This window comes from Gopherus evgoodei, chromosome 4 (assembly GCF_007399415.2).
Source record: "Gopherus evgoodei ecotype Sinaloan lineage chromosome 4, rGopEvg1_v1.p, whole genome shotgun sequence".
In the NCBI taxonomy this organism is placed as follows: domain Eukaryota; kingdom Metazoa; phylum Chordata; order Testudines; family Testudinidae; genus Gopherus; species Gopherus evgoodei.
Genome location: NC_044325.1, coordinates 102,997,386 through 103,022,025, shown reverse-complemented (window position 1 = coordinate 103,022,025; position 24,640 = coordinate 102,997,386). Strand labels below are relative to the sequence as shown.

Genomic DNA, 24,640 nt, shown 5'->3' with positions numbered 1-24,640 from the left:
ACAAATGACCACCAAGCAGATCTCAGTACTGGAGTCCTGACTGCTCTGACCTGAGATTATTAGTGCACTTAAGTACTGCTTAACCAAAAGAGGAATATTTCTTAGATTTCCTTAGGGAATTAATGCTAACACAGTTGGGAGGAGTATGTGTCTGAATTAAAAGTACAACAATGGGTCATTTGAGAAGGCTCCCAACTTCAAATTTAAAAAGCTCATCTGATTGTAGATAGTAGCCACTGTGAACCAAATGAGAAACCGAGCAGAGGGGAAGGAGGGTGGGTCATGCAATACCCACAGGGGACACACACCTCAAGGAACTCCAGTTACTATAAGGTAAGTAACTTTCCTTCTTCAAGATCTGGTCCCTATAGGTATTCACTGTTGATGACTTCCCAGCAGTGTACGTTGAGGAGGAGGGGACAAGGAAGTGTTCTGCACACTGACTGTAGGATCACTGAAACAAAGAAGCATCCTTGGCAGAAACTCGAAGCAGGGCATAATGCTTAGTAAAAGTGTGAATGGTGCCCTAGTTGCTGCTCTGCAGATCTCTAAGAGGAGAATCTACTATGACCTTTGGTAAATTGTTCAAATGGTTAACTACCCTCCCTGATAAAAATGTATGTATCATTTCCAGGCTGACTTGGCTAGCTTTAACTTGCAGCCATTGGATTGTTTCATACCTTTCTATGCTAGACTGAAGATCCATTATCAAATATTTATTCTCCACATAGGTACTTGAAGACTGTAATCAAGTCATCCCTTAGCCTACTCTTTGTTACGCTAAATAGATCGAGCTCCTTGAGTCTATCACTGTAAGGCATGCTTTCTAATCCTTTAATCATTCTCATGGCTCTTCTCTGAACCCTCTCCAATTTATCAAAAAACATTCTTCAATTGTGGACACCAGAACTGGACACAGTATTCCAGCAGCAGCGGCACCAGTGCCAAATATAAAGGTAAAATAACCTCTCTACTCCTACTCAAAATTCCTATTTATGCATCCAAGGATTGTACTAGCTCTTTTGGCTACAGCATTGCACTGGGAGCTCATATTCAGCTGATTATCTACAATAGAGTTGCCCATCCTATAAATACGGCCTAAATTCTTGTTCCTATATGTATAATTTACATATTAAAACATGTTGTTTGCTTGTGCCCAACTTACCAAACAACTCAGACTGCTCTGTATCAGTGACCTATCCTCTTAATTTTTTTATCATTCCCCCAATTTTTGTGTCACGTGAATATTTTATCAGAGATTTTTCTGTTTTCTTACTGGTCATTGTTAAAAATGTGACATAGCACAGGGACAAAACAACTGATCCCTACAGGCCCCCACTAGAAACACACCCAATTCAATGATGATTCTCCATTTACAAATACACTTCAAGATCTATTGGTGAGCCAATTTTTATTCCAAAACCGACGGAGTGAAAAGTCTCCCCACAGTTACCTGCAAAGAGGAGAGCTGGCTGCCACATATAGGACAGCTGACATTCTCTTTGTAGAAAATGAATGTACTGTCTGCACCTGATCAGTAAAGCCTTCTTGTGATTTAAGCTCCTTTGTGTACTATGTGGAGCTTGCCTCTAACTCACAGAGCTTCTATTTGAAATCCCTCTAAATCACCTTACATGATACACAATACCAGCTACTACTATTTAGCATGGACAGTGTATGTTCTACCAATAGCTTCACTATTTTCCCTCCTTTTCCTGAAAAAAGGGAAATCTTATCTCATAAGAGTGAAAGGGAAGTCCCTATTTCTTTTTCAATGCATTATCTATTAATGGCTCTGAAATGATGGCCCTATGCATCCATTTTCCAAACACTGAATAGGCATAGATTTGTTACGCTTACCTGATGCACACAGTCCAGGAACTGTAAGAAAATGGGAGCAAATCCACTACCCTGACAATTGAGGGTCACATTACTACGCTGATTGAACTTATGACCAAAAGAGAGCCATTCTTTTTCCACTAACATTTGGAAGCCTTCAAGCGTCCTGTAGAATGGATCACTGAGTAATTGCACCAGAGACACTACCTAGATCACAAAACAGAGTGCGCTGGCATTAATATTAGATATATCATATTTAAATCTAGAGTTTTGTTCAACAAACTGAAATGTTCTAAACTTGTTTTTATGAAATACTGCAAGGCATGAAAAGCATTAAAATATATTAAGTTATTAATTAGGAAAGTTACTAGATAAGTGATTTACAATGGCAGAAATAATTCAAATTTGGATAAGAGCAAGTTTCATATAAGAGAGCTTCAACTAAAGTGAGGTTTTACTGAATTTGAGGGGAAACAGGCAAATTCGAGTGATTACAGAATTTGGAAATCACTACAATATTTTTAATTAAAAAAAAATTAAATTAAAATTAAAAACATTTTCTCAATAGACAAGAATGACAAACATTTAGAAAATGGGTGCTGGCCATCTCAGTTGGCAGAGGATTTCAGAAAAGGACCTGGAAGGTAGTGGACTATACCCTCTGGAGTAATGCCATGTACCTGCAGTCCTTCCTTTATCAGTTAGCAGGTAGTGGCTAAAAGGCAGTACTGGGTCTCTTCCTGCTCTGTCTATATCCCTCCACTCCTCCCTTATAATTTAAAAATGGCGGAGTGGACGGTGTTAAGTTTCATTTGTGCTTTTGTTTGTACAGAGCTATGAGTTATGTGTCAGGTTCTTAAATGATCTGACAGAATTACTGATTTGCTGCATGTACCTTTTGGATTATGATGCATTTACACAGGCACAATCTACTCACTGAATGAGCTCAGCTGTCGCTTTCCATTTAATGCATGATTTGTTTCACAAGATCTATACTTTAGTAATTTGTCCTGGCAGCAGATGCTACAGGGTCAGAACTGTGAGTGTGCATGGGAAAGAGTCTCTCGAACACATAATGGTAGAAATAAGGGTGTAATGCCCACCAACTCACCTTGTGTGCCAAAATGTGTTTCAGCCACAAAGTTAAGCAAGTTCTTGTGGGGAATTTTAGCCTTTCCTCATGCAGTAGTCTACACAGGGCTGCAAACCTTGGTTAGGCCCTTGAATTGTGCAGGGCCATCAAGACCTTGGGTGAAAGCATACTGTTTTGACTGCTTGTTTGGGATTTGAAAATCAAAATGGATGAAGAGTGGGGGCAGATCCAGGTAGCCCTTGCCTTTTCCCTGCTGCCACGACAAGCTGTGTTTAAGAATTTGTTGTTTAAAGTTGTAAGAAAATTACAGCTACTTGGCCAAAATCCAATGCTTGGTGTTTACTAGCTCCCACCATTCACAAATTTGTAATAGCAGCTTACCTGTGCAGTAATATCCCAACCATCTTCCAAACAAACCATAACTGAAGAACCATTCTCAAGGAGCTCTGATATCACCACACTCAATTGCATTATCCTGTGAAGCTACATAACATAAAAAAATAAGTAACATACTAAGAGTGCAGAATTAATCTGTTAATATTGCCAAATGCTTATAGATTCATATCATACCATACCATTCATGATTTAAACTATAAATATTAAATACATTTTATTTCTATCTGTCTATCTAAATATTAAACCATTTATTTTATTTAGGAAGTTTTAACAGGTTTACAAATCCTTGCCAGGTAAATAGAGACAAAACAATAATCATCATATCAGTGAAACACAGTAAGATAATCACCGTATCATTCTATTTAACAAGATGTTACTATATTATTAAGCATCTATATACTACCCATATCATATTTCCAGTGATTTTATTAAATTGTGTGAAATCTCTGATCACACATATTTAATAAATCCGCTGTCTGTCAAATGTTAATATTCAAAAAAGTTAGACACGTGTGCTGTTTTTTCTGCAGGTGAGTGTACTTTGTGTATTGAATAAATGGTAACCAAAAATTTAAGTATATATTTGTTGTCTGTCTGTTTTACTGGGTATGTAACTGATGAGTTAATTTTTCTTTAACCATATCTACAGAGAACGTCGATTGTTCAAACTCTTCAGAATTTTAAATTTATTCATTTAGAAAGCAAGTTTCTGTCTTATGGAAATAGATCAACTCTTTTTTCTCTTATATTTTGTTTTTGGCCAGGCTGGCTGGGATGTGGGCAAGTATATGTTCAAGTATTCATTATGGTACTAGCCCTACAAACACTTAAGCATAGTTGTAACTTTACCCTCATGAACAGTCCTATTGATTTCAGTGTGACTCTTTATGGGATTATATTTACATGTGTGCTGAAAAGTGTTTTGTAGGATTGGAGTCTCTTTCTTGTTATCAAGCTCATATTTTGTGAGCATCTTCCTGATTTATGTAATGAATAACAATTTTATTCCTAAAAATGAGAAAGTCTCTGTTTTTAGTTTCTACCATTTGTATGGTGTATGGTAATCCAAGATCAAATGTCACAGTAGAACACATTCATGTAAGCAACTTTAATGTAGGCCGAACATGGCTATTTCAGTTTTCAACAGTAGGAAGAAACCCATTGCGTGTTGTATTGGACACAATCCAAACAAGATTAAGATTAACAGTGAAAAGTCTCAAAGCTTGAAAGTGAGGAATGGAAAAGATGTTGACTATGTTACAGGAAAGAAAACAATGTAGGTGAAAAGACACAATATAGGACAAATCTAGGTTCATGGATGCAAAAAAATAAAAGAATCAGCTGCAAAAGGAGAGTACAAGAGAAAGGACTCAGGGAGAACAGATGGAAGGTGGAGAAAAAGTGAAAGACAGTCTGCCTTAGAGACTCCCAAACAAAACATAACTTTAGAAAATTCATCTTTCATATTCTGAGCCTTTATTAAATAGCATTTATTTTGTTACCAAAAGATGTGAAAGGGAAAAATACTTATACTACAGAAGTATTTAAAATACTTATGATACATAAATACAAAACTGTTACTTACCTCCTTGTAATTGTTGTTTGAGATGCATTGTATGTCTATTCCACTGTAAGTGTGTACGCATCTCATGCATGGGTGCTGGAGAGTTTTTCCTAGCAGTACCTGTAGGGGCAGCTACACACGCATCTTAGCTTCCCCCTGGTCGGACCCAGGGATATAATGGGTGGAACAGACCTACCCCTCCTTTCATTTTTTCATACCAGAATCTTAGAAGATAGAATCTGATGAGTTGGGGAAAAGGTTGGGTTGTGGAATGGACATATTCGAGAACAAGTTACGAGAAGGTAAGTAACCATTTTTCTTCTTTGAGTGATTGTGTATTCCACTGTAGCTCCAAGCTGTTTCTCAATGGAGGTGGGCCTAGGAGTCTCTTCTGAAGAAGGGCTGTAGGACTGCTTTCCCCACATTCACATCATCCTGTGATGCTGCAGTAGTTGCATAATGGCTAGCAAAGGTATGTACAGAGGACCACATCACCACTCTACAAATGTTAACAATAGGAACATTTAAAGAAAGGGGGAAAGGAGGAGCCAGGGAACTACAGACCACCTGACTTTGCTCTAGTAGCTTCCCAGGTATTAATGTATAAAATATTCAAGTTGTGAATACCTGGAGGATGAAGGGCTAATCACTAGCAGCCAGCACGGATTTACTAAGAACAATTCATGCCAAACCAACTTGATTTCCTTCTTTGACAGGGTAACTGGTTGGGTCAATACGGAGAATATGGTAGACATATTATACCTGGACTTCAGCAAGGCTTTTGACACAGTCCCGCATGACATGCCGATAAGTAAGCTGGAGAAATGCATGCAAGTCATGGGAGATGATAGAAACACTTTACTGGGCAGGCCTCAGCTGGAATACTATGTCCAATTTTGATCACCAATGTATATAAAGGATTCAGAGAATCTGGAAAGGATATAGAGGCAAGCAACAAAGATGATCAAAGGGATGGAATGTAAGCCATATGAGCAAATGCTGAAGGAACTGAGTAAGTTTTGTTTGGAAAAGAGGAGATTAAGAGGGGACATGACAGTGGTTCTCAAATACTTGAAAGGCTGCCATAAAAAAGATGGAGAAAAGTTGCTCTCTCTTGCCAGAGAAGGCAGGACAATAGGTTCAAATTACAGCATAGCAGATTTAGATTAAATCTCAGGAAAAACTTTCTACTGATCTTACATGAACCTAGGGAGGTTGTGGAAGCTCCTTCAATGGAGGTTTTCAAAAGGTGGCTGGAGAACCATCTGTTTTGGATGGTTTAGACACAACAAATCCTGCATCTTGGCAGAGGGTTAGACTAGATGACCCTTACAGTCCCTCCTAACCCTATGATTCTCATGACAGCAGAAGCCAAATGTGCCCTAATTCAATGTGCTGACAATTTCACAGGAGGCATCAAACTTCAGCAGTATAGACCATAGCAATGCAGCTGGCAATCCATTTAAAGAGTTATTGTGCCAGTACAATAGGATCTCTCATTCTTTCCACATAGGAAACAAAGAGTTGGGAAGAAAGGGCTTAGTGCTATTTAGGTAAATTTCGCATATATCCAGAGTATAGAGCTTTTGTTCATCTTTATGAGCACGTGACTTACGGTAAAAAAAGACCAGTAAGTATATTGGCTGATTTAGGAGACCGTCAGATAGTACGTTGGACAGGAATTTAGGATGAGGCCTAAGCTGCACCCACTTCTTGTATCTTATTTATAGCATTTCTTGTTTTGCTGAGCTGAAACCAGATCCGCTGTAGGAATTCCCTGCACCCAAAGTACTGATCTTACTACTTGGGTTGAAACACCACTCGTGATCAAGGCTGAATGATCTGCCTAGCTGGTCTGCCAGGTAAGTCTGAACTCCCTGCAGGTGTGAGGCCTAGAGTTCTATATACAAAACTTCCACAGCTTTAGAGCCCCCTGACAAAAGCTGTGTGACCTGATAACCTCTTGCTTGTTTATGTAAAACATAGCTGTGGTGTTGTCCGTGAGCACCTGTGTAATCTTGCCCTGATTGTATGGCAGGAACTGTTGATACTTTTGAAATATTGCATGCAATTCAAGAACATGTATGTGTAGTTTGACCTGATGAAGGGATCACATGCCCTGAGCTTGCAGATCCCACAAATGAGCTCTTCAGCCCAAAGAAGTAGTATCCATTACCAAAATCACAGAGGAGATAGTTGGTAAGAATAGGACCTCCCCTGCACACATTGTTCTGGTCCATCCATGAATCCAGAGATGACGACATTCTGGCTGTGATGCATACCAATTTGTTCAGATGGTGTATGTGAGGGCAGTAGCCTGACTTTAGCCATGTCTGCATACCCCAGAGATGGATCCCAGTATGCTGGGTCACATATGTAGAGGAAGACATGCACCATACAAGCTTGAGGCACCTCTGTATTGTGATTGTTCTTTGAATGCTGCACAGAGGTCCTGTGCAGCCAGAAACCTTGGTTGGGGAAGATCAGCCCAGACTGAAGTTGAGTCTAGGGCTGCAACAATAAACTCTTATTTGAAATGGAGATTAAACTGATTTTTCTGTTTATTATCAGGCCTAAGCAGCTGAACAAATGGAGGATTTGATATATGCTGCTTTCCCCCTGTTGACTGCAGCAGCCCTGTACCAACCAATGTCCAAGTACGGATACACCTGGACAACTCAATGGCAGAGATAAACTGCTGCTCCTACCATGCACTTGGTACAAACCATCAGTGCTGACAATAGGCCAAAGGGAATTATGGTGAACTGGTTATCTCCTCCTATTACCATGAACCTCAGAAACCTTCTGTGGCCAGGGTGGATTGCCAAACGGAAAAAGGCATCTGTAAGATGAGGGCAGCATACCAGTCACCTGGATATAGAGAAGTATAACTGACACAATGGAAACCATGTGGAACTTCAACTTTCTGATGTATCTATTCAGGTTTTGAAGGTCTAGACTAGGCCCAAGAACCCTCTTGCTTTGGGTATTAGGGAAATACCGGGAATAAAACTCCCTGCCTTGATGCAGACAAGGCACTTTCTCTGTAGCTCCAAATGAATGTAGAGTCTGAACTTGTTTTAGAACACACTCATGACATGGGTCCCTGAAAAGGGACAGATGGTGTGGGAGGAAATAGAAAGACATTGCAGGATATATATGCTGAGTCTATTGTGCTTAGTATCCAGTAGTCTGAAGTGATGGTGTCATAAACAGATGGTTAAGGGTTAATGCCTCTTTTACCTGTAAAGGGTTAAAAAGTTCACCTAGCCTAGCTAACACCTGACCAGAGGAACCAATGGTGGAACAAGATGTTTCAAAAGGAAGTAGGGAAGTTTTTCCTTTGTTTGAGAGTTTCAGTTTCAGCCAGAGTGAAAAAGATCAAAGAACCAGCCTCTTATCAGAGTAGTAAGTTTCAGAAAGGAATAAATAGGTTTAGGTTTATTTCTTTGTAACTTGTCTTACACAATTAGAGGTAGAATCAAATTGGGTATTTGGGTATTTTTTTGTGTAACTAAATTTGTGCCTAGGGGAACATCCTCTGTATTTTTAATCTGTTGTCTGAGAGAGTAGCTGGTATGCTAATCTCTCCCAGAAGGTTTTCCTTTACCTTTCTTTTCTTTAATTAAAAGCCTTTTTCTTAATATTTGATTGATTTTTTCCTTGTTTTTAGATCCAAGGGGGTTGGATCTGGATCCACCAGGAGTTGGTGGGAGAAAGGAGGGGGGATGGTTAATTTCTCCTTGTTTTAAGATCCAAGGGATTGGATCTGGACTCATCAGGGAATTGGTGAAGGAGTCTCTCAAGGCTACCCAGGGAGGGGAAGGTTTTGGGGGGAAAGGGAGTGATTCAGACACTGAAAATTCTGGATGGTGGCAGCGATACCAGATCTAAGCTAGTAATTAAGCTTAGAAGTGTCCATGCAGGTCCCCACATCTGTACCCTAAAGAAACCTTGACAGATGGTTTGCTATGCCTATAGGACATGGAATAACTTGCTCCCAAAGGAAGGGAAAGGAACAGTGAGATCCGAGATGGCAGATATGCTGTTCTTGACAGAGGACTAAAACATGTTGCTCCAAAGCCTGAGGTTGCCTGGAAAAAGCAACTGAGGAAGCAGTAGGTGGAGGGGCCTCCTCCTCTGTGCTCTGTGGTTGCATCTAGACTGTAACCATGATGAATGGTGCATAGTTACTGCCATCATCATGACCCTCAAAGCAGAGTCTTCTGTGTCCAAGGAGGCTTTCAGCGCCAATCGGGAGACCAGATGACCTTCCACTAAGATGGACTGGAATTCATCCCTAGAGTCTTCTGGCAACTTATTTATAAATTTAGACATTGCCTCCCAAGTCAACTGGGCATGGTGGCTGACAATTTTAAGTTGTAACCAGCAGCTGAATAAACCTTCCATCTAAAAAAGTCTAGCTTTTCTGCATCCTTTTCTTTTGGGGTAGCCTTAGCTTGACTTTGGTGATGCTTTTCAGCTACCATCAGTGAACCTGGTACAGGATGCGACTAAAATTGTTCAAAACCTTTGGACGGATCCTGATATTTCACTGGGTATACTTGGCTACAGGGGACACAGAGAATGAAGTTCGCAGGAGTGACTTAATGAGCTGCATTATTGTCTAGTTTACAGAGAGGGCTCCCTTCCCTGCTTGTACTTTGGTGTACAATACAAACAAGTTTGTGAAGATTTTCCTCCATCTGAATACCTAAAAGTGGGATCAAGATTCTCAATGACACCCTGGACTGTTTACAGTGGGAAGTGTAAGAACTCACTTCTGATTCTGATTAGGAGTACGAGTAGTCTGAAGGCCAGGGTGCAGCAGCACTGGGAAGAGTCACTGGAGACTGGTACCAAGATCTGCACCAGGACAACAGAACTGGTGGCAGCATTGATGTCTTCCTAGTTATTGGTACCAAATATTGCTGACTACATATTGGAGGCCTAGATACCATTGTTGACAATGCTGACAAGCCGGTACCATCCCTGAGACTAAGGGTATTGAAGCAGACACTAATGCCAGTGCCAAAGTCTACCCAGTTTGCACTGATACTGATAATGGACCTCCCCTTAGAGTAAATGGGAATCCAGTACTGAAAGACAGCTGCACAGGCCTCTGGCATTGTTGATACTAAGGGCAGGTCTGCCTTAGAAGCACTACATCGATACAACTGCGCCACTGTAGTGCGTCTAGTGAAGATGTTCTATGCCAATGGGAGAGTGCTCTCCTGTCAGCATAACTGCTCCACCTCCACGAGAGATGGAAGTGCATCTTCCGCTGACATAACACCGGTGTAAACAGTGCTTACATGCTGTAACTTGAATAGCTCGGGGGGTGGCTTTTTCACACCTATGAGTGACATAAGTTGCATCAACTCAAGCGGTAGCATAGACCTGCCCTAAGAGAGGAGGTTGTATGACACTCAGAAGAGATGCTGGATCCTTCACAGTCCCTGAAGACAGCAACCTATCTCCATGGCCCCATGGTAGGCACTGGAGCCAACAACTCCAGTCTATGACGGCCACGATGAGATGGTCCCAGGCTGAGGCTAGCCAGAGGGCACTTGTGCTTCCTTAGACACAGCTCTGGTGAAGATCTCTGTCAGATGGCAAGGCTCATTGAAGGAGTGCTGGATGAGCTCCTCTGCAGAGACCAAATGAGATCTGATGCCAGGCAAAGAGTGGATTCCATGCAATAGTGTTGAAGATGCACTTCTCTGCTTCTTTGTCCTTGATTTAAATCTGTGACAGACCGGACACTGGTCCCTTATGTGGTCCTCAGCCAAGCATCTCAAACAGTGAGAGTGAAGGTTATTAATGGGCATCACCTGTGACACTTGGACCAAGGTTTGAAGCCATGAGATCTTGGCATAAGCTCTCCTACTACCGAGACAACGTTTGCTTGCAAAACTAGTACAATTAGAATATTGAAACAAAATTAAATAAAATAAAGAAAAGTCCAAATGGATGAATGAGTACCACTAAATACTATGAACTATAACAAAGTATATGCAGGGCTTTTGTTTTCTTTAACGACACAAGGGCATACTAAATGCATAACAACAATGTCCAACCACCAACAGTAAGAAGGAACTGAGGGGGGCGGCTCCACCCTTTACACCTTGGCTCTGGGCACAAGGAAAGGCAAGATGCATGCATGACAGCCCCATAGGTACGCTAGGAAAAACTCTCCACACCAGTGCACATACCTACAGTGGAATAGGTGTATGGAATCACTCAAAGAGGATTAAAAAGTATATTCATCCTCATTATAAAATGCCCAACTTCTTTCAATGCTCACATAGTCATTAAGGATTTAGAAAATAATTGCAACTCAATTATAACTGTAATTGCAACTGAAAGGTGTAATAGATACAATTGAACAGCCCATCAAACAATAAGCAGTACGGTAGCTGTCTGGAAGCCTACGTTATCTTTGAATTAAAAGGAGCCACACAGAAAGCTGAATATATTTAAATGAAAGCACAACATTATTACTTTAAATTTCTTAATTTGAATCTAAAGTGCATTATGCTAACTTAATAAAATACTGCAGTACACTTAATTTTTTCTTATTCATGTACTTCCATTTAAAGAATCATTCAGCCTTTTTAAACAGGTTTAATACACAAACTGTGTAATTTATTTCTCTCTTCTCCGGCCGAGGAAAATCCTGTATACTAAAAACAAATCTACAGGATGAAGATCTGAGTTTTCTCATAGGCATGGTCTAAAAAATGGCAAATTAAATATAAACTCACACTAGCTTTCCAGTTTGTATTTATAACCATACTGTATATTATTTTAGTTTAGCACATGAAAATGTCTTAATACTGAATTATATGTGACATTATCATCTAGTCCAAAGCAAGAGAAGCACATCGTTGTTGTGCACCTGGAGCACTGCTGAAGGGACACTGTGACTCCCACAATCTCCCTATCTCCCTGTTTCCTCAAGGAGGGAACATCCTCTGACAAATCTATATCCAGTGCATATGCACCCCAACATGCTGGTGTAACTATGCTACTGAGCATGTTGGCAGGGTGGAGGAGTCAAGGCTCCACGCCACTCCCACATTTTCACCCATTTGAGCAAGGGGGTGGACACAGCAGCTCTATGAAGCCAACTATCTCCCATACATTGGAAGTGCTGGCATAGTGCAAAAACACAAGGGATTAGGGAGGTGTAAGGAATCCCCCCGTGCACTGCTACACAGGACAGGCAAAAATATGGGCCTTGGTGTTTAATTTCCAGTGAATTATTCACTCTTTTTCTGTTTAGTGCAAGTGTTCTCCTTGAGAGGCTATCATAACAAAAAGGATCTATCCTGTTTTACTATATTTTTAAGAGCATTTGTTCAACAACAGCTTCTTAACATAACATCTAGTTGTCCAAAAATGTTCATACTTATTATGATTTACAAAGAGCTTAATTTATCACAACCCCACTCACTTGAATCCTGCAAAAGACATCCCTAAACATATTTTTATTTGGCTAATCTCTGTGTGAATGTGTGTGGGAAGAGGAAGGAAAGGGAGAGATTAGTAGACAATTTCTCAAAATATCAGTTGCACTGAAGGACTTTTATAGGAGAACTTCTCAATGTTTGACTATTAATAGCTCACAGATAGACTAGTTTATCTATTAAATGAAGGTATATACAGAAATGCAGAATGGGTGTATGAGTTAAAATAAAATAGTCAATTTATTATTCACCTTGCATAGTTATTTCATTGTTCTACTTTTGTATTTTTATCTAACTTTAATGGGAAACAGAAGAATTAAAGTTTATGCAATCAAGGCCATAAAAATTAATATAGACAGTAAAAAAGCTAATTTGTATTCTGGCATTTTGTTCCACATTATAAGGGACAATGAATTACACTGTCTAGTTGTCAAATATATCTCACATCAGTAACTCCTAATGCTGTATTAAAATAATAGTTAATGTCTGTATAATGATATAACTGATTTAATGCAATCTAATTACAAGGAACAAAGAGAAAGGTTTGTTGGTTAGAACAACACATATTTCTCTGTCAGCAGAGATCAGAATTTATTCTGGGTAAACAGTATTACATATACATTTTAGAAGCATCTGCCATATGAATTACCTGTGGGAACCACTCTGATTCAGCAAGTGCCTTAAGGAACGTTACTTCAGAATCTGTAGGAATAGTACTGGGAACACAAACCCGCATCATCTTTTTAAAACTAGTTTTCACCTGTCGGATGTCACTGAACTCAACAGCCACAAATTCACAATTCAAAGCAAAATCAAGTTTGAAGCCCTGTGAACGAATAAGACAATGACACATTACTCATCGGACAAGCATATTCTTCATGCAAAACATCTATGTGAGAAAAGATGCTTTCAAAGATATTGCTTTAATGCTAAGAATTTCCAAACACAAATTACGTTTAATTTTTTCCATAAGAAACTGCCTAGTACAAAATGATTCTTACAACACTCTTGCAAAAGATACCAAAATATACTCCCTCCTTCACCACCCACAATAAAAATGGATGTTAAATACTTCTATTCTATTCTATGCGAATAGTAAAATAAAGTTGGCATTTAGTAGACCTTCCTAACTCTTTTGAAATGAGATTGGACTTCTGTGAACAGTTACAGTATCATTAAAAAATAAAATTATTTGATAAATATGAACTCAAGAGCTTGATGCTTGATTATACAGTAATTGTTTCAATCAGAATGGGCAATTAATACTTTTTATTTATTAAGTTCAATTGAAGGTTTTGACTTAAATCACCAAAGACAAGGGAATTTAATGGTAGATGATTGTCTGTTAGAATACCTAGACATTTCACTTCTAACTGATGGTATGCAATATTATCTACTCTTCTTGGACTCTTCTGATAGAAAAGCCCAAGACCTGCAGTGTGCGGGTACAGAGAACATCTGCAATAATAGTAATTGGTATTTACAATGCACTTTCCAGCTTCAAATTTTGATGGGGAATTTGAAGAAAAGATATTTTTTGTCAAAGGCTACAAAGAGACTAAGTATCCAAACCAGAATAAATATTCAGAAGTTCCTAGGTCCTAGTCCTGCCCTCACACCACAATTCTCTCTCAATATATAAACATTGAGTTTTATCTCAATCTGATCTGAAATGTGTGAGTAATAAAGTTTAGGGTTCGGGAGTGGGACATTTTGGTAAGAAGGCTGCCTCATTTTTTTAGCTCATCCCACACCAGTTCATTTGAAAACTTTTTTTTAAATAGACAAGAAAAGAAAGTTTCTGTCAAGCTAAAACTAACTTCCTGAATAAAGTAAGAAAAATTAGAGATGGATTCCTGTGGTTAAAAAAACAACAACAACAACAACAAAAGATACAGAGCAGCTGACTCACGTAAACAGTCATTGCAAGCTGAGGTAGCTACATCTATACAAAGCTTAGCTCAACACACAGCAGAACTGAGAGAATATCTGAAATTCGGACTTGATACAATTTCGGAAGATATATGTGGCCTTTTTAGAGGGATGCCTAATGTTAAATTTCACATACCATACATAGAAAATGAATTACCCAAAAGTGGTACTGAAACTAATGACTTTATGGGTGAAATTATCTCGCTGAAAAACAGATTGGAGAATTATGAAAAAAATCATGATGACCTGGAAAATACAACTAGAAGAAATAACTTTTACCAAATAGGCATTACTGAAGGCCTTGAAAGGAAAAGTCTGATTAATTTTCTTTAGAAGCTGCTCTGACATACCTAAAATAGGGCCTGGAACTCTCTACACTTGATAAATAGAGAGGTCTCACAGGGTGTCAGGCTGAAAAAGCTGGGACAATGAGAAACCCAGACCCATTAGGCTAGCTTATCAGATGGTGTAAATTGGTATAACTCCACTGTAAAGTCAATGGAATTTGGCTAATTTACACCATCTAAGGGTCTGGCTTGACTTTATGCTGCTAAAATGTAATGATAATATAATGATACTGAGAGGAAAGCAGGGAAAATGAGATCTACTGGCCATTTTTTCTCATTTTTCTGCTAACCTAATCAAACTAATGCTGTATTTAATGGAATAAAGCAGATTCTCAGGGGAACTAATATTAGAAATGGCATCTAGTACTTAACTTTACTATGGCCCTGGCAGCTTCTACAATATTTTGCAAGTAACCAACAAAAGCTTGGCAAACACTTGAAAGTCTAAGGCTAAATGTGACCAGCAGTAAAAGTATGTTTTTTTTTAAATTTAAAAGCCGAAGTCAAACAGCTCTCTACTCACAGAGACAGATAAATGACAGTTGGCCCACCATAATCTATTAATCACTGTAGGACATTAAAACCAGGACAACTGTTTCTATGAGTTCAATATCAAAAGAACATGTAGTGGATGTCCTAAAGATCCAAAATCTGAAGAAATATATGGCTCATGACATGTCTAAAAGATAATTCAACATAAATAATCTTTTAAGTTAAGTGATTTTATATATCATGGGATGTACTTTAGTTCTCCTCAGATTTACTTTAATATCATGCTATATTGATTCTTATAATAATTATATCTGTTTATGTATAATGTGTCACGACTGCTTACTATGGTCAACGGCCAGTCTATAATTTTCATGATTATGTCTTTTTAAAATGTACTTCTAAAAAAGAAAAAAAATTTAAAATCTCAATATCAGAACAGTAAAACTTTTTCCAAAGCTTAAAAAAAAAGGCTTTTCTCACTAGCATTAATCTTTTAGCTTTATTATTGAATGCACTGGATTGCATGCTGGTATACAAGTTAGATGAATGGAAAGTAGGGACAGTGCTATGGAAAGTGAATTGTCATCAAGGTGAAGGAGATGTAGAGTGGTATACCAGTATGTGTTTAAGTGAGGATACCTGAGTTATATTCATGATGAAAAGTATGGATGAAAAATATGCAGGTGGAGATTTATAGCTACCAGAAAGGTGACGCTACCTAGATCTTCCAAACATTACTGTTTGCCTCAAATTTCTGGGGATAGCAGTGGAATTTTCTGTTTTTTCATGCAAAGCTTTCCATTCCTCCAACATTGTGCATACTCCCAAAGCGGGCTATTTTGAAATCTATCAGCTTTCTTCTATGTCAGCTTTACTTTGTATTTCAAAATCTCTCAACTTGTCTGAGTTTGAGTCTTAACCTTAATGATTCTTAAATATAAATGAACACAAAGGGAAATGCGTTACTCTGATCCACTGCATCATTGACAATACACATTGGATTACCTTATCCTGTGCTGGGTTATATTGTATTAAATATTAATATATTGTACACAGCAACCTCGTACATAACAAGACAATAAAAATGTGGATGTGTGTCTACGTAGCCAATACTATTCTGAATCTCTATGAGAGTCTACACGTTAAGAAAAGTTACCTAGCTGTTGTATCTAGAACAGTGGTTCCCAAACTTGTTCCGCCACTTGTGCAGGGAAAGCCCCTGGCAGGCCAGGCCGGTTTGTGTACCTGCTGCGTCCACAGGTTCAGCCGATCGCAGCTCCCAGTGGCTGTGGTTCACTGCTCCAGGCCAATGGGAGCTGCTGGAAGCATCGAGGGCCGAGGGGCTTTCAGCAGCTCCCACTGGCCTGGAGCAGTGAATCGTGGCCACTAGGAGCTGCGATCAGCCGAACCTGCAGACACGGCAAGTACATAAACCAGCCTGGCCCACCAGGGGCTTTCCCTGTACAAACGGCGGAACAAGTTTGGCAACCACTGATCTAGAACATTATTTTGTTATTTATCTATAAAAAAAATTAAACCCAACGAAACAAAAATTCTTTTAAAGCATAAGGAAGATAGACATTACCCTTAACTGAGATTTTTCTCCAAATATGTAGAGGGCAGCTTGGCGTTTCAGAAGCTGGTTTTGCAAAAATGAACTGTTACTGTATGACGCTGTGTTATCTTTCCCTGCTAGTCTTGCACCGACATCAATGAATGGCGCCTGAGTGCTGATAAATCGATTGCTAGAACGAAGACTTGCCCATACACCTTCACAAAGATTAAAAATGTTACAAAACAATCTCTCTCTCATACAAATGAAGTTTTGTAGAATACACACACTGAAACATGCATACATAAGTATACTTTTTAAGGTAAGGTGTTTGCAGATATCATTTGGATTATTTATAGAATGGAACAAATATCATGCACTGGAAAGAAATAATCCCAAATTGGAATAATTTCACATTTAAAATTCTCCAAATTAAACTACAGTACAGTAATACAATGTGAGATCCTGATCAAACCTAGTCAAACATTTAATAGTCTACAGACTGATAAACATTGTGCTGTATTAATAGTGTTTGCTATAAAATCTATACATGCTTCTGAAATGAATTAGAATTTGCTAATAATTAATATGCATTTAATAAAAGTGCTAAGTGATCTTTTCAGTACTATGGACAAATTTCTATAGCTTTCCTTGCTTCAGGACTGTTATTTTGGGAGCTTATCTACTAGGAATAGCCTGATATCACATTAGGTTTTTCCTCAACAACTGAAAGTACCTCATATGAAATAATAGAGTGCCCCATTACTTCTTACTGTAATTAAAATTAATATCAGCACAAGCAATCAAAATATTAAACTTCATGATGTTATTTCGTATTTGAGCTTGAATAATAGTAATTACAGTATTTAAAGCCACAATCATGGATTATTTTATGAAGTTTAGTATTTAAATATTCATGCCTACATTGATTTTAAGCACGTCCTTTGTTTTGGCATATGCCCCACAATTACATTTTGACAGACGTTTGAATGGTCTAGTGCAGAGGTTCTCAATGTTTTTCTTCCGAGGCCCCCCCAACATGCTATAAAAACTCCATGGCCCACCTGTGCCACTATAACTGTTTTTTCTGAATCTAAAAGCCAAGGCTGGCAGTAGGGATAGCAAGCAAGGCAATTACTCGCGGCCCTATGCCACAGGGGCCCCCATGAAGCTAAATTGCTCAGGTTTCAGCTTCAGCCCCAGGCAGGTGGGCTCAGAGCCCCCGGCTGCAGTCCCATGCGGTGGAGCTTTGGCTTTCTGCCCTAGGCCCCAGTGAGTCTAATGCTGGCCCTGCTTGGTCCCCTGAAACCTGCTTGAGGCCCCATGGGGGCTCCGAACGCCTGGTTGAGAACCATTGGTCTAATGGTTAGGTGATGGTGGTGCCTAGAAGATCCTGGGATCATATTTCAATTCTCTCTCTAGTTCACTGTGGAGCCTTCAACGAGCCATATCACCTCCATATAAGAAAGCAGCAATAAATATACAGTAGTGATCAACCTTGCATTGGCAGAGAGAGGGACTAGATAATTTAATAAATATTTTCTCTCACTAATTTATGTGATTCTGTGCCTCAATGAACCAAGCTAGAAATCTGGGACAAGATTTTTAAAAAATGACTAGTAATTCTGAATGCCTTAATTTTTGCATGCCCAACCTGAGGTAACTTAAAGGCATCTAATTTTCAGAAGTTGGGTAACTCAGCACTTTCTGAATATTCAATCCCCTTCAAGCGTCTCAAGTGTCTTCAAGCGTCTGATGTTCAAGTTAACAAGTGAATTCTATGGCCTATGTTATGTAGTTGATCAGATTAGATGATCATAATGGTCCCTTCTTGCTTATAAATCTATGAAGCAGAACACCTATAAGCTGAGGAACTGAAAATATCTAGTCATCTTTGAAAATCTTGGTCCTGAGATACAAAGAATAAAAAAAGAAGGAAAAAAGTCCTTCCTGTATAAATAAAATGATAAAAACTGTATATAGTGGTGAGATCCCATTGAGATATCTGAAGCAGGTCAGAGTTTTTTTTAAAAATAGCACAGTATTTCTACTCAAACAATAATACTGTAGAGAAATCTCAGACAGGGACTTGCCTGTTTGTACAGCATAGTCTGTCTGTTTGTCTGGATCACAGCTTTAGATGTGAACAAACAGGTAGGAACAAATGAGAAGGGTTTGTTAGGAACTTAAAGTTGATAACAGTCACCCTTTAAACAGCTCCTCCTTCATAAAAAGCTAGTTGTATGAAGAATCTCGCCTATACAAAGATTATCTTTAATGTTAGCTTTTGTTCCATATCTAATATATCACTGAAGCAATAATAATGAGGTTTTCATTACTCAATAAAGAATCACAGCAGTCATTTAATAATAGAAATAAACTGTTGTTCATTTTTTGTATATAAGGTTGTAAATTCCTACAAAGAAGATGGACACAGAGACTATCTACTAGTAAAATCCCTTAGGATATCAGTCCTATTTTGCAAATGTCAAAGCAGGCCATGATTATAGCTTGTAGCACATCAAAAGCTAGAGCCAATTACAAATACATGCAGACTAGTACATTTACCAGTGATGGGTAACAGTGATTAAAAAGATAAAGTTAATGACTTTCTGTTCTATTTGCTATCTAATTTTTGTGCCTTATTATTTGTAGAAGATGTGTATCTTAGAAGATATGGGTTTCCTTATTTGGTATATATTATGTTTTTACGTATTTCTAGTTCAGCAGAAGCCATTGCTTCTCTGTTTACCAACATTATTCATGATGTTGGCAGGAAAGTTCATAGACTGGATAATAATATTTCTTAAGTTACCCTGCTACTGAGTAGTAAAAGTAGCAAATGCTATTTTGGGGAATGATTTTCTGCTATTTAATTTTCTGGCAAGGGATTTTTAAAATCTGGAGGCCATTCTTACTAGACAGTAAAAATGTTAATGCAAAATTTGCTAAATTGTGTGGCTAACCACAATCACAAAACTTTGCTAACGTAGTTAAGGTTGCCTAACATTGACACTTGAACATATATGAAAACATAGCACTAGCTATGGAGATGGTAGAATAGAATATACTGCCAGGATAGAGAATACAGTACCTTGATGGACTCTTCCCTTAGCTGCTGATTTGGAATTTAACTGAGTGAAACATTTATCTCTGTACCCAAGCACTGGTAGATAACAGTACAGACAGAAGGAGGAAGAATGGAATGCACATTGCAGCGAGACAGTCACAGCAAATTGAATAGGAGAGAAGAAAAAGGTTACTTGTCAGTTTCCACTGATGTAGGATTATATTCAAATAATTTCCAAAAGTACAAGATAACAGATAATGCATTTCTTAGCCATTACAAAACAGAAAACTAATACCAAATAGAAAAGCAGTACCTACTAATCAAAATAAATAATTTTCAAGGCATTGCAATAATTCCAAACATGCAGCATAAGAAGATATGTCATTATATGATAACTATATCAAATGGAAATTGAGCCATTCAATCAGATTGCTGGATACCTTATTGAAGAACATTACTATTAACATTACTCTGTCAGAAGCAAGTTTCATCATAAAGCAACAGGATATTTGTGTAATGCTGTGTATGTTCCTCTCTGACTGGCTTAAGCACATAATTATTCTGTTCTCCAGGTCTATCAGATGCAAGACAGCAGTCCTACCTACCTATCTACACTTCTAAAACATAGCATAAGGTGTATGCTGTTTAGGAAAATTATCACTCTAAACCACTAACATTCACCATATCAAGGGGCAAATTCTTCCTTCAAGTGCACACTCCTGACTTCCAGGGGGAGTCATACATATGCATCAAAGAGCAGGATTTGGCCCCAAGTGTTTTAATCTACACAAACCATTTGGTATAACAAAAATGTTATAACGGAACATAATTACAGTAACAACATCTCCTGCTTTTTCAATAAATGTCTTGGCTTTGACTCCACATTTATTTTCCATAAATACATCAGTATCTATCTAGTAGCAAGAGACCATTATCCTGTGACAACGTTCTATTCCACTCACATTGCCTCTTAACTGTTTAAATGCTTGGGGATAAAAACAGATGACAAACACTGTTTCATATTACTAATTATGCACCACACCATATCTGAGCCAAAGTTGAAGACAGTCTGAGACACAAAGGTCTGTACTTTGAGTAATACCATGTTTGTTCTGAAAGATATATAAAAAAGCCAAGTAAGCCCTCGTACTGAAAAATTACAGCAAAAATGTAACTGAATGTCCATCTACTTTACAACAGAATCACTCTGACTGGCTTTTATGTAAACACTTTGTTCTGATATATCTAGAGAACATGATATTGTACAGACAGTGGATGAGCACAGGTCTGACTTGCATAAATTCAGGAGGGCCTAATATTCATATTCAGAACTGTTCTGATTTCAAAAAGTGTGCAGAACATTAGGTTAACCCAGCTATATTTATTCATTTTGATTTAAATAACAAAAAGATTACTATACACGCTGACATGTAATTAATATTGTGTGCACATACACAGAAAATAAAGGAAACATTTCCTGCTGGGTCACATCATAGTAAAACTCAGCTTTTGGGTCCCATATGTATGATGTCCAGGAAAAATAAGGAAATGGAAGAGGGGACCAAGCTCAGAAAACTCAGCAATGCTGCTAATAACAGAAGTGTATTCACCTACAATTCTGGACAGTATACAGAATAATCTTATTATTAAATGGATGCTGCAGTGCTTGGGCTGTTGGCGGAGACAGACTGACTCACTGTTGACTAGTATTATATGATATTTATTATTGGGTTACCCAGTGGAACATAAGAGAGGAAAAGGGACAGAGATATTTGCTAACATTTGCCCCAAAGACTCTGGAGAGTTGTGTGCATATTATGGTGAATCTTAGTTTTATGTATTTTTAATTAAATGTCTTAATTATTAGCATCTCAAAAATACCACCGTTTTCTGACTGCCTTCCTAAGGTAGCCTGCTCTTTTAGTCAGCCAGAAGTCCACTGAATCTTACCAATCTCTGCCCCACACCCACATATTGCATTAGGACATTGCTTCACAATGGTGCAATCGTAACAAACCATGAAAGAGCATATAAAACTAGCAACAGCAAAATTACATACAAAATCACTAATGGGATAATTTGGATGTTTGTGTTATCTTGTGGGAGCACAGTAGCCTGCTATCTGGTATGCCTGTTTTTTAGTTCCTTATTAGGAGATATTCCCTTTCTCTCTCCAGAGCTTCCTGCCTTAACTGAGACAGTCATCATTTGACAAACTTGTCACACATTCCTGCATTTCAACTGGATTCCCATGTATCCTGCTGAGCTGTGAGCAGACTGCAGACACTGGCCTGCAGTTACACTTTCAGACCATATAGGTCAGCTGTTGTGCTTGTTGGGCAGTAGGGTGACCAGATGTCCCGATTTTATAGGGATAGTCCTGATTTTTGGGTCTTTTTCTTATAGAGGTTCCTATTACCCCCCACCCCATCCCGATTTTTCACATTTGCTGTCTGGTCACCCTATAGGGTAGACAGTCAGATGGCCCCTCTGTCTCCTCTCTGACTGTTCCCTCTGCTGGAACTCAGAAGAGAGAATAGCACAAGGTGTGTCCCAATACTGGCCTCACTGGCTCACATACCGTCTAGAGAGTAACCCCAGGCATACATCCCCACTTCCACATACATCAACCAGCAACCATCCTACCTTCCTGGTTATATCAGCAACTTTCTCACCTGTCCCCCTAACACTTCTCACGCATCCCAGTAACTGCAGACAACCAGCCAACTCCCCCTCAGCCATCCAAGACACCTCAGTTTCCACCCTTTAGGAGCCTTATGCAACCATCAAACAAGCACCCCCAGCTAACCCAACATCCCACCCTCGAGAACCTTATCTACTTAGACATCCTAGTGCACACTCATTTACCCAGCATCCTCAAACAGAAACCATCCCACACCCATCCATTGCAGAACCTCTAGATACTCTCCTACCTACCCCAATCTCGGCTGCCAGGTTCTGTGCAGCTCCATGTCCTACCACTGCTTGGGGCAGGATGTATTTACCAGAAGCAGAAGTTTATGGTTATATGAAAATCATTAGCAAATATGCAAATTCGCATCATACATATTTTACTATAAATGATCATGTATGGAGCTGCATAAAACGTCCTCTCCCTAATTTTCGTCCCATTCCTGTGAGGTTTCTTTTCCTAGTCTCTCCCTCTGCTTTTCTTTGCTGTGTCCCTCACATCACTTCCTGGTATACAGCTCCATGTTTCTTTTCCCCATGTAGGTTTCCCTTTTCCATTTACCACAGCACTGTGAGTCTCCTTCTTCTAATCTCTTCCTCTACCACTTTTGAGTATCTCTCTCTACTGAATTCTCTTTTCTTTCCCTACATAACGTCGTTATTTCCCTATACTACACCTTTGAAGTTCTTTCCTCTACCAGAGTCTGGTGCTTCCTCTCTCCTCACTCCTGCAAGAATGAGTTGAAGGAACTATTGAGTGGCTGTTTCACAGGCAGGTGACTGGGTGGCTATGGAGACTGGTAGAAGACACAAGGAAGAATAATACAAGAAAAGCATTCTCTGGTTTCCTAGCAGCAGTCTTTAGTGGCCACAGGTGGTAACTGAAACACAAACGTTTTTCCAATACCAGATACTTGGGATGGAATTGAGACTATTAGCAAATATCCTTGCATCCTTACCTCTATCCTAAAAACATAAAATGAATTTCAGTGCACTGATTTATGCAAGGGTTGTTCAAAATAAAATCATAACAATTGGCTCAAAGTAGAAAAGTCAAAAGGTCTGATTTCACTCCCGACAAATGAAAGAAGTCTGTCTCTGCCTCTTAGCGGCAGCCCAAGGCCAACTTCCAGACATGCAGACTCAGAAAGCACCAAATTAGTATGGCTTTTTATTGTACTGTATTAGTATTTTATTTAAACAAAGCTCTCTGCATATATACATCTCTCTTTCATACACTCATCCCACAAAGTAAAAATGGCAGCTGCAAGTAACTTCAGACTCAGTAAGCTCTCCTTCAACTCTACGTGGCCCATTTGTACAACCCTGTCCATTATTGGCTTTCCTGCTCTGTCCTTAATTTCCCTGGAGAAACATTCAGATGCATCTATTTGTATATTCATGAGGCATCAAATAATTTTCACCCAACTATTGTGTTGATCTGTAATGTTAGGATTCTAAAGAATTACTCATTCACAACTCTAATGCAAGCCTGAACTTGCTTGGATGCTAACAATATTCTGTTAACAATTAATGACCATTTACTTAATTAAGGAATATAAGATACATGTTTTAACTCCATCTGTGGCTGATGAATTAAAGAATTCTAATATGTGTTTTATTATTTTATAATGCAATTAGTTCATATATGAACTAATGGTTTTTATTTCACTACTAACATTTTATTATACACTTTATTTCAGATTACATCAATGCTTAGTCTTTGAGCTAGTCTTACTAACCTCCTCGAGCAAAGCTATTGGACAGATTTACATCCAAATGTCCTGGCACTACCTGCTTAACCACAGTGGACATTCTTGAAGCCCTCCTTTCAGTGCCTAAAGTCAGTCAAAAAGAATAAAAGATTAAAAACTACAATGTCATTCAGACTAACATTACTCAAATGACAAAAATGTTCTTTTCATGCTGAATGTTTTTAATTGCTGTCAATTTTTTACTTTCAAAGTTCCTTAAACTTGTTTTTAGAGATAATGCGTACATTTGCAATGTTATGGAGGGTTAGGTATGGCTAATGCAATCAAAGTATTTAATGATAAATGAAGCAAAAGCAGGCACAAATTTGGGATGTTGTTATTTTGCAAAAAAAAAAAAAAATTAAGACATTTAGATACACTAAGTCAGTTCCACCAACTGATTAAGCCAAGTAGACAAACTTTTCAAATTGCATGCTC

General features: G+C 38.6%; 1 protein-coding gene across 6 annotated transcripts in view; it reads right to left on the bottom strand.

The window, feature by feature from the left end:
• The window catches only part of SBF2 (SET binding factor 2), a 595,850-nt gene that overhangs the window by 41,564 nt on the left and 529,646 nt on the right, over window positions 1-24,640 (bottom strand). For 4 of the 6 annotated variants that reach the window (XM_030560381.1, XM_030560382.1, XM_030560385.1 and 1 more), the window contains 5 exons: window positions 24,191-24,286; window positions 16,721-16,905; window positions 13,014-13,190; window positions 3,314-3,415; window positions 1,861-2,046 (listed from right to left, as the gene is read on the bottom strand). In XM_030560381.1, the coding sequence (XP_030416241.1) occupies window positions 1,861-2,046; window positions 3,314-3,415; window positions 13,014-13,190; window positions 16,721-16,905; window positions 24,191-24,286 (746 nt within the window). The remainder of the gene's footprint in view (window positions 1-1,860; window positions 2,047-3,313; window positions 3,416-13,013; window positions 13,191-16,720; window positions 16,906-24,190; window positions 24,287-24,640) is intronic. The other 2 variants (XM_030560383.1, XM_030560384.1) reach the window with 1 other exon arrangement.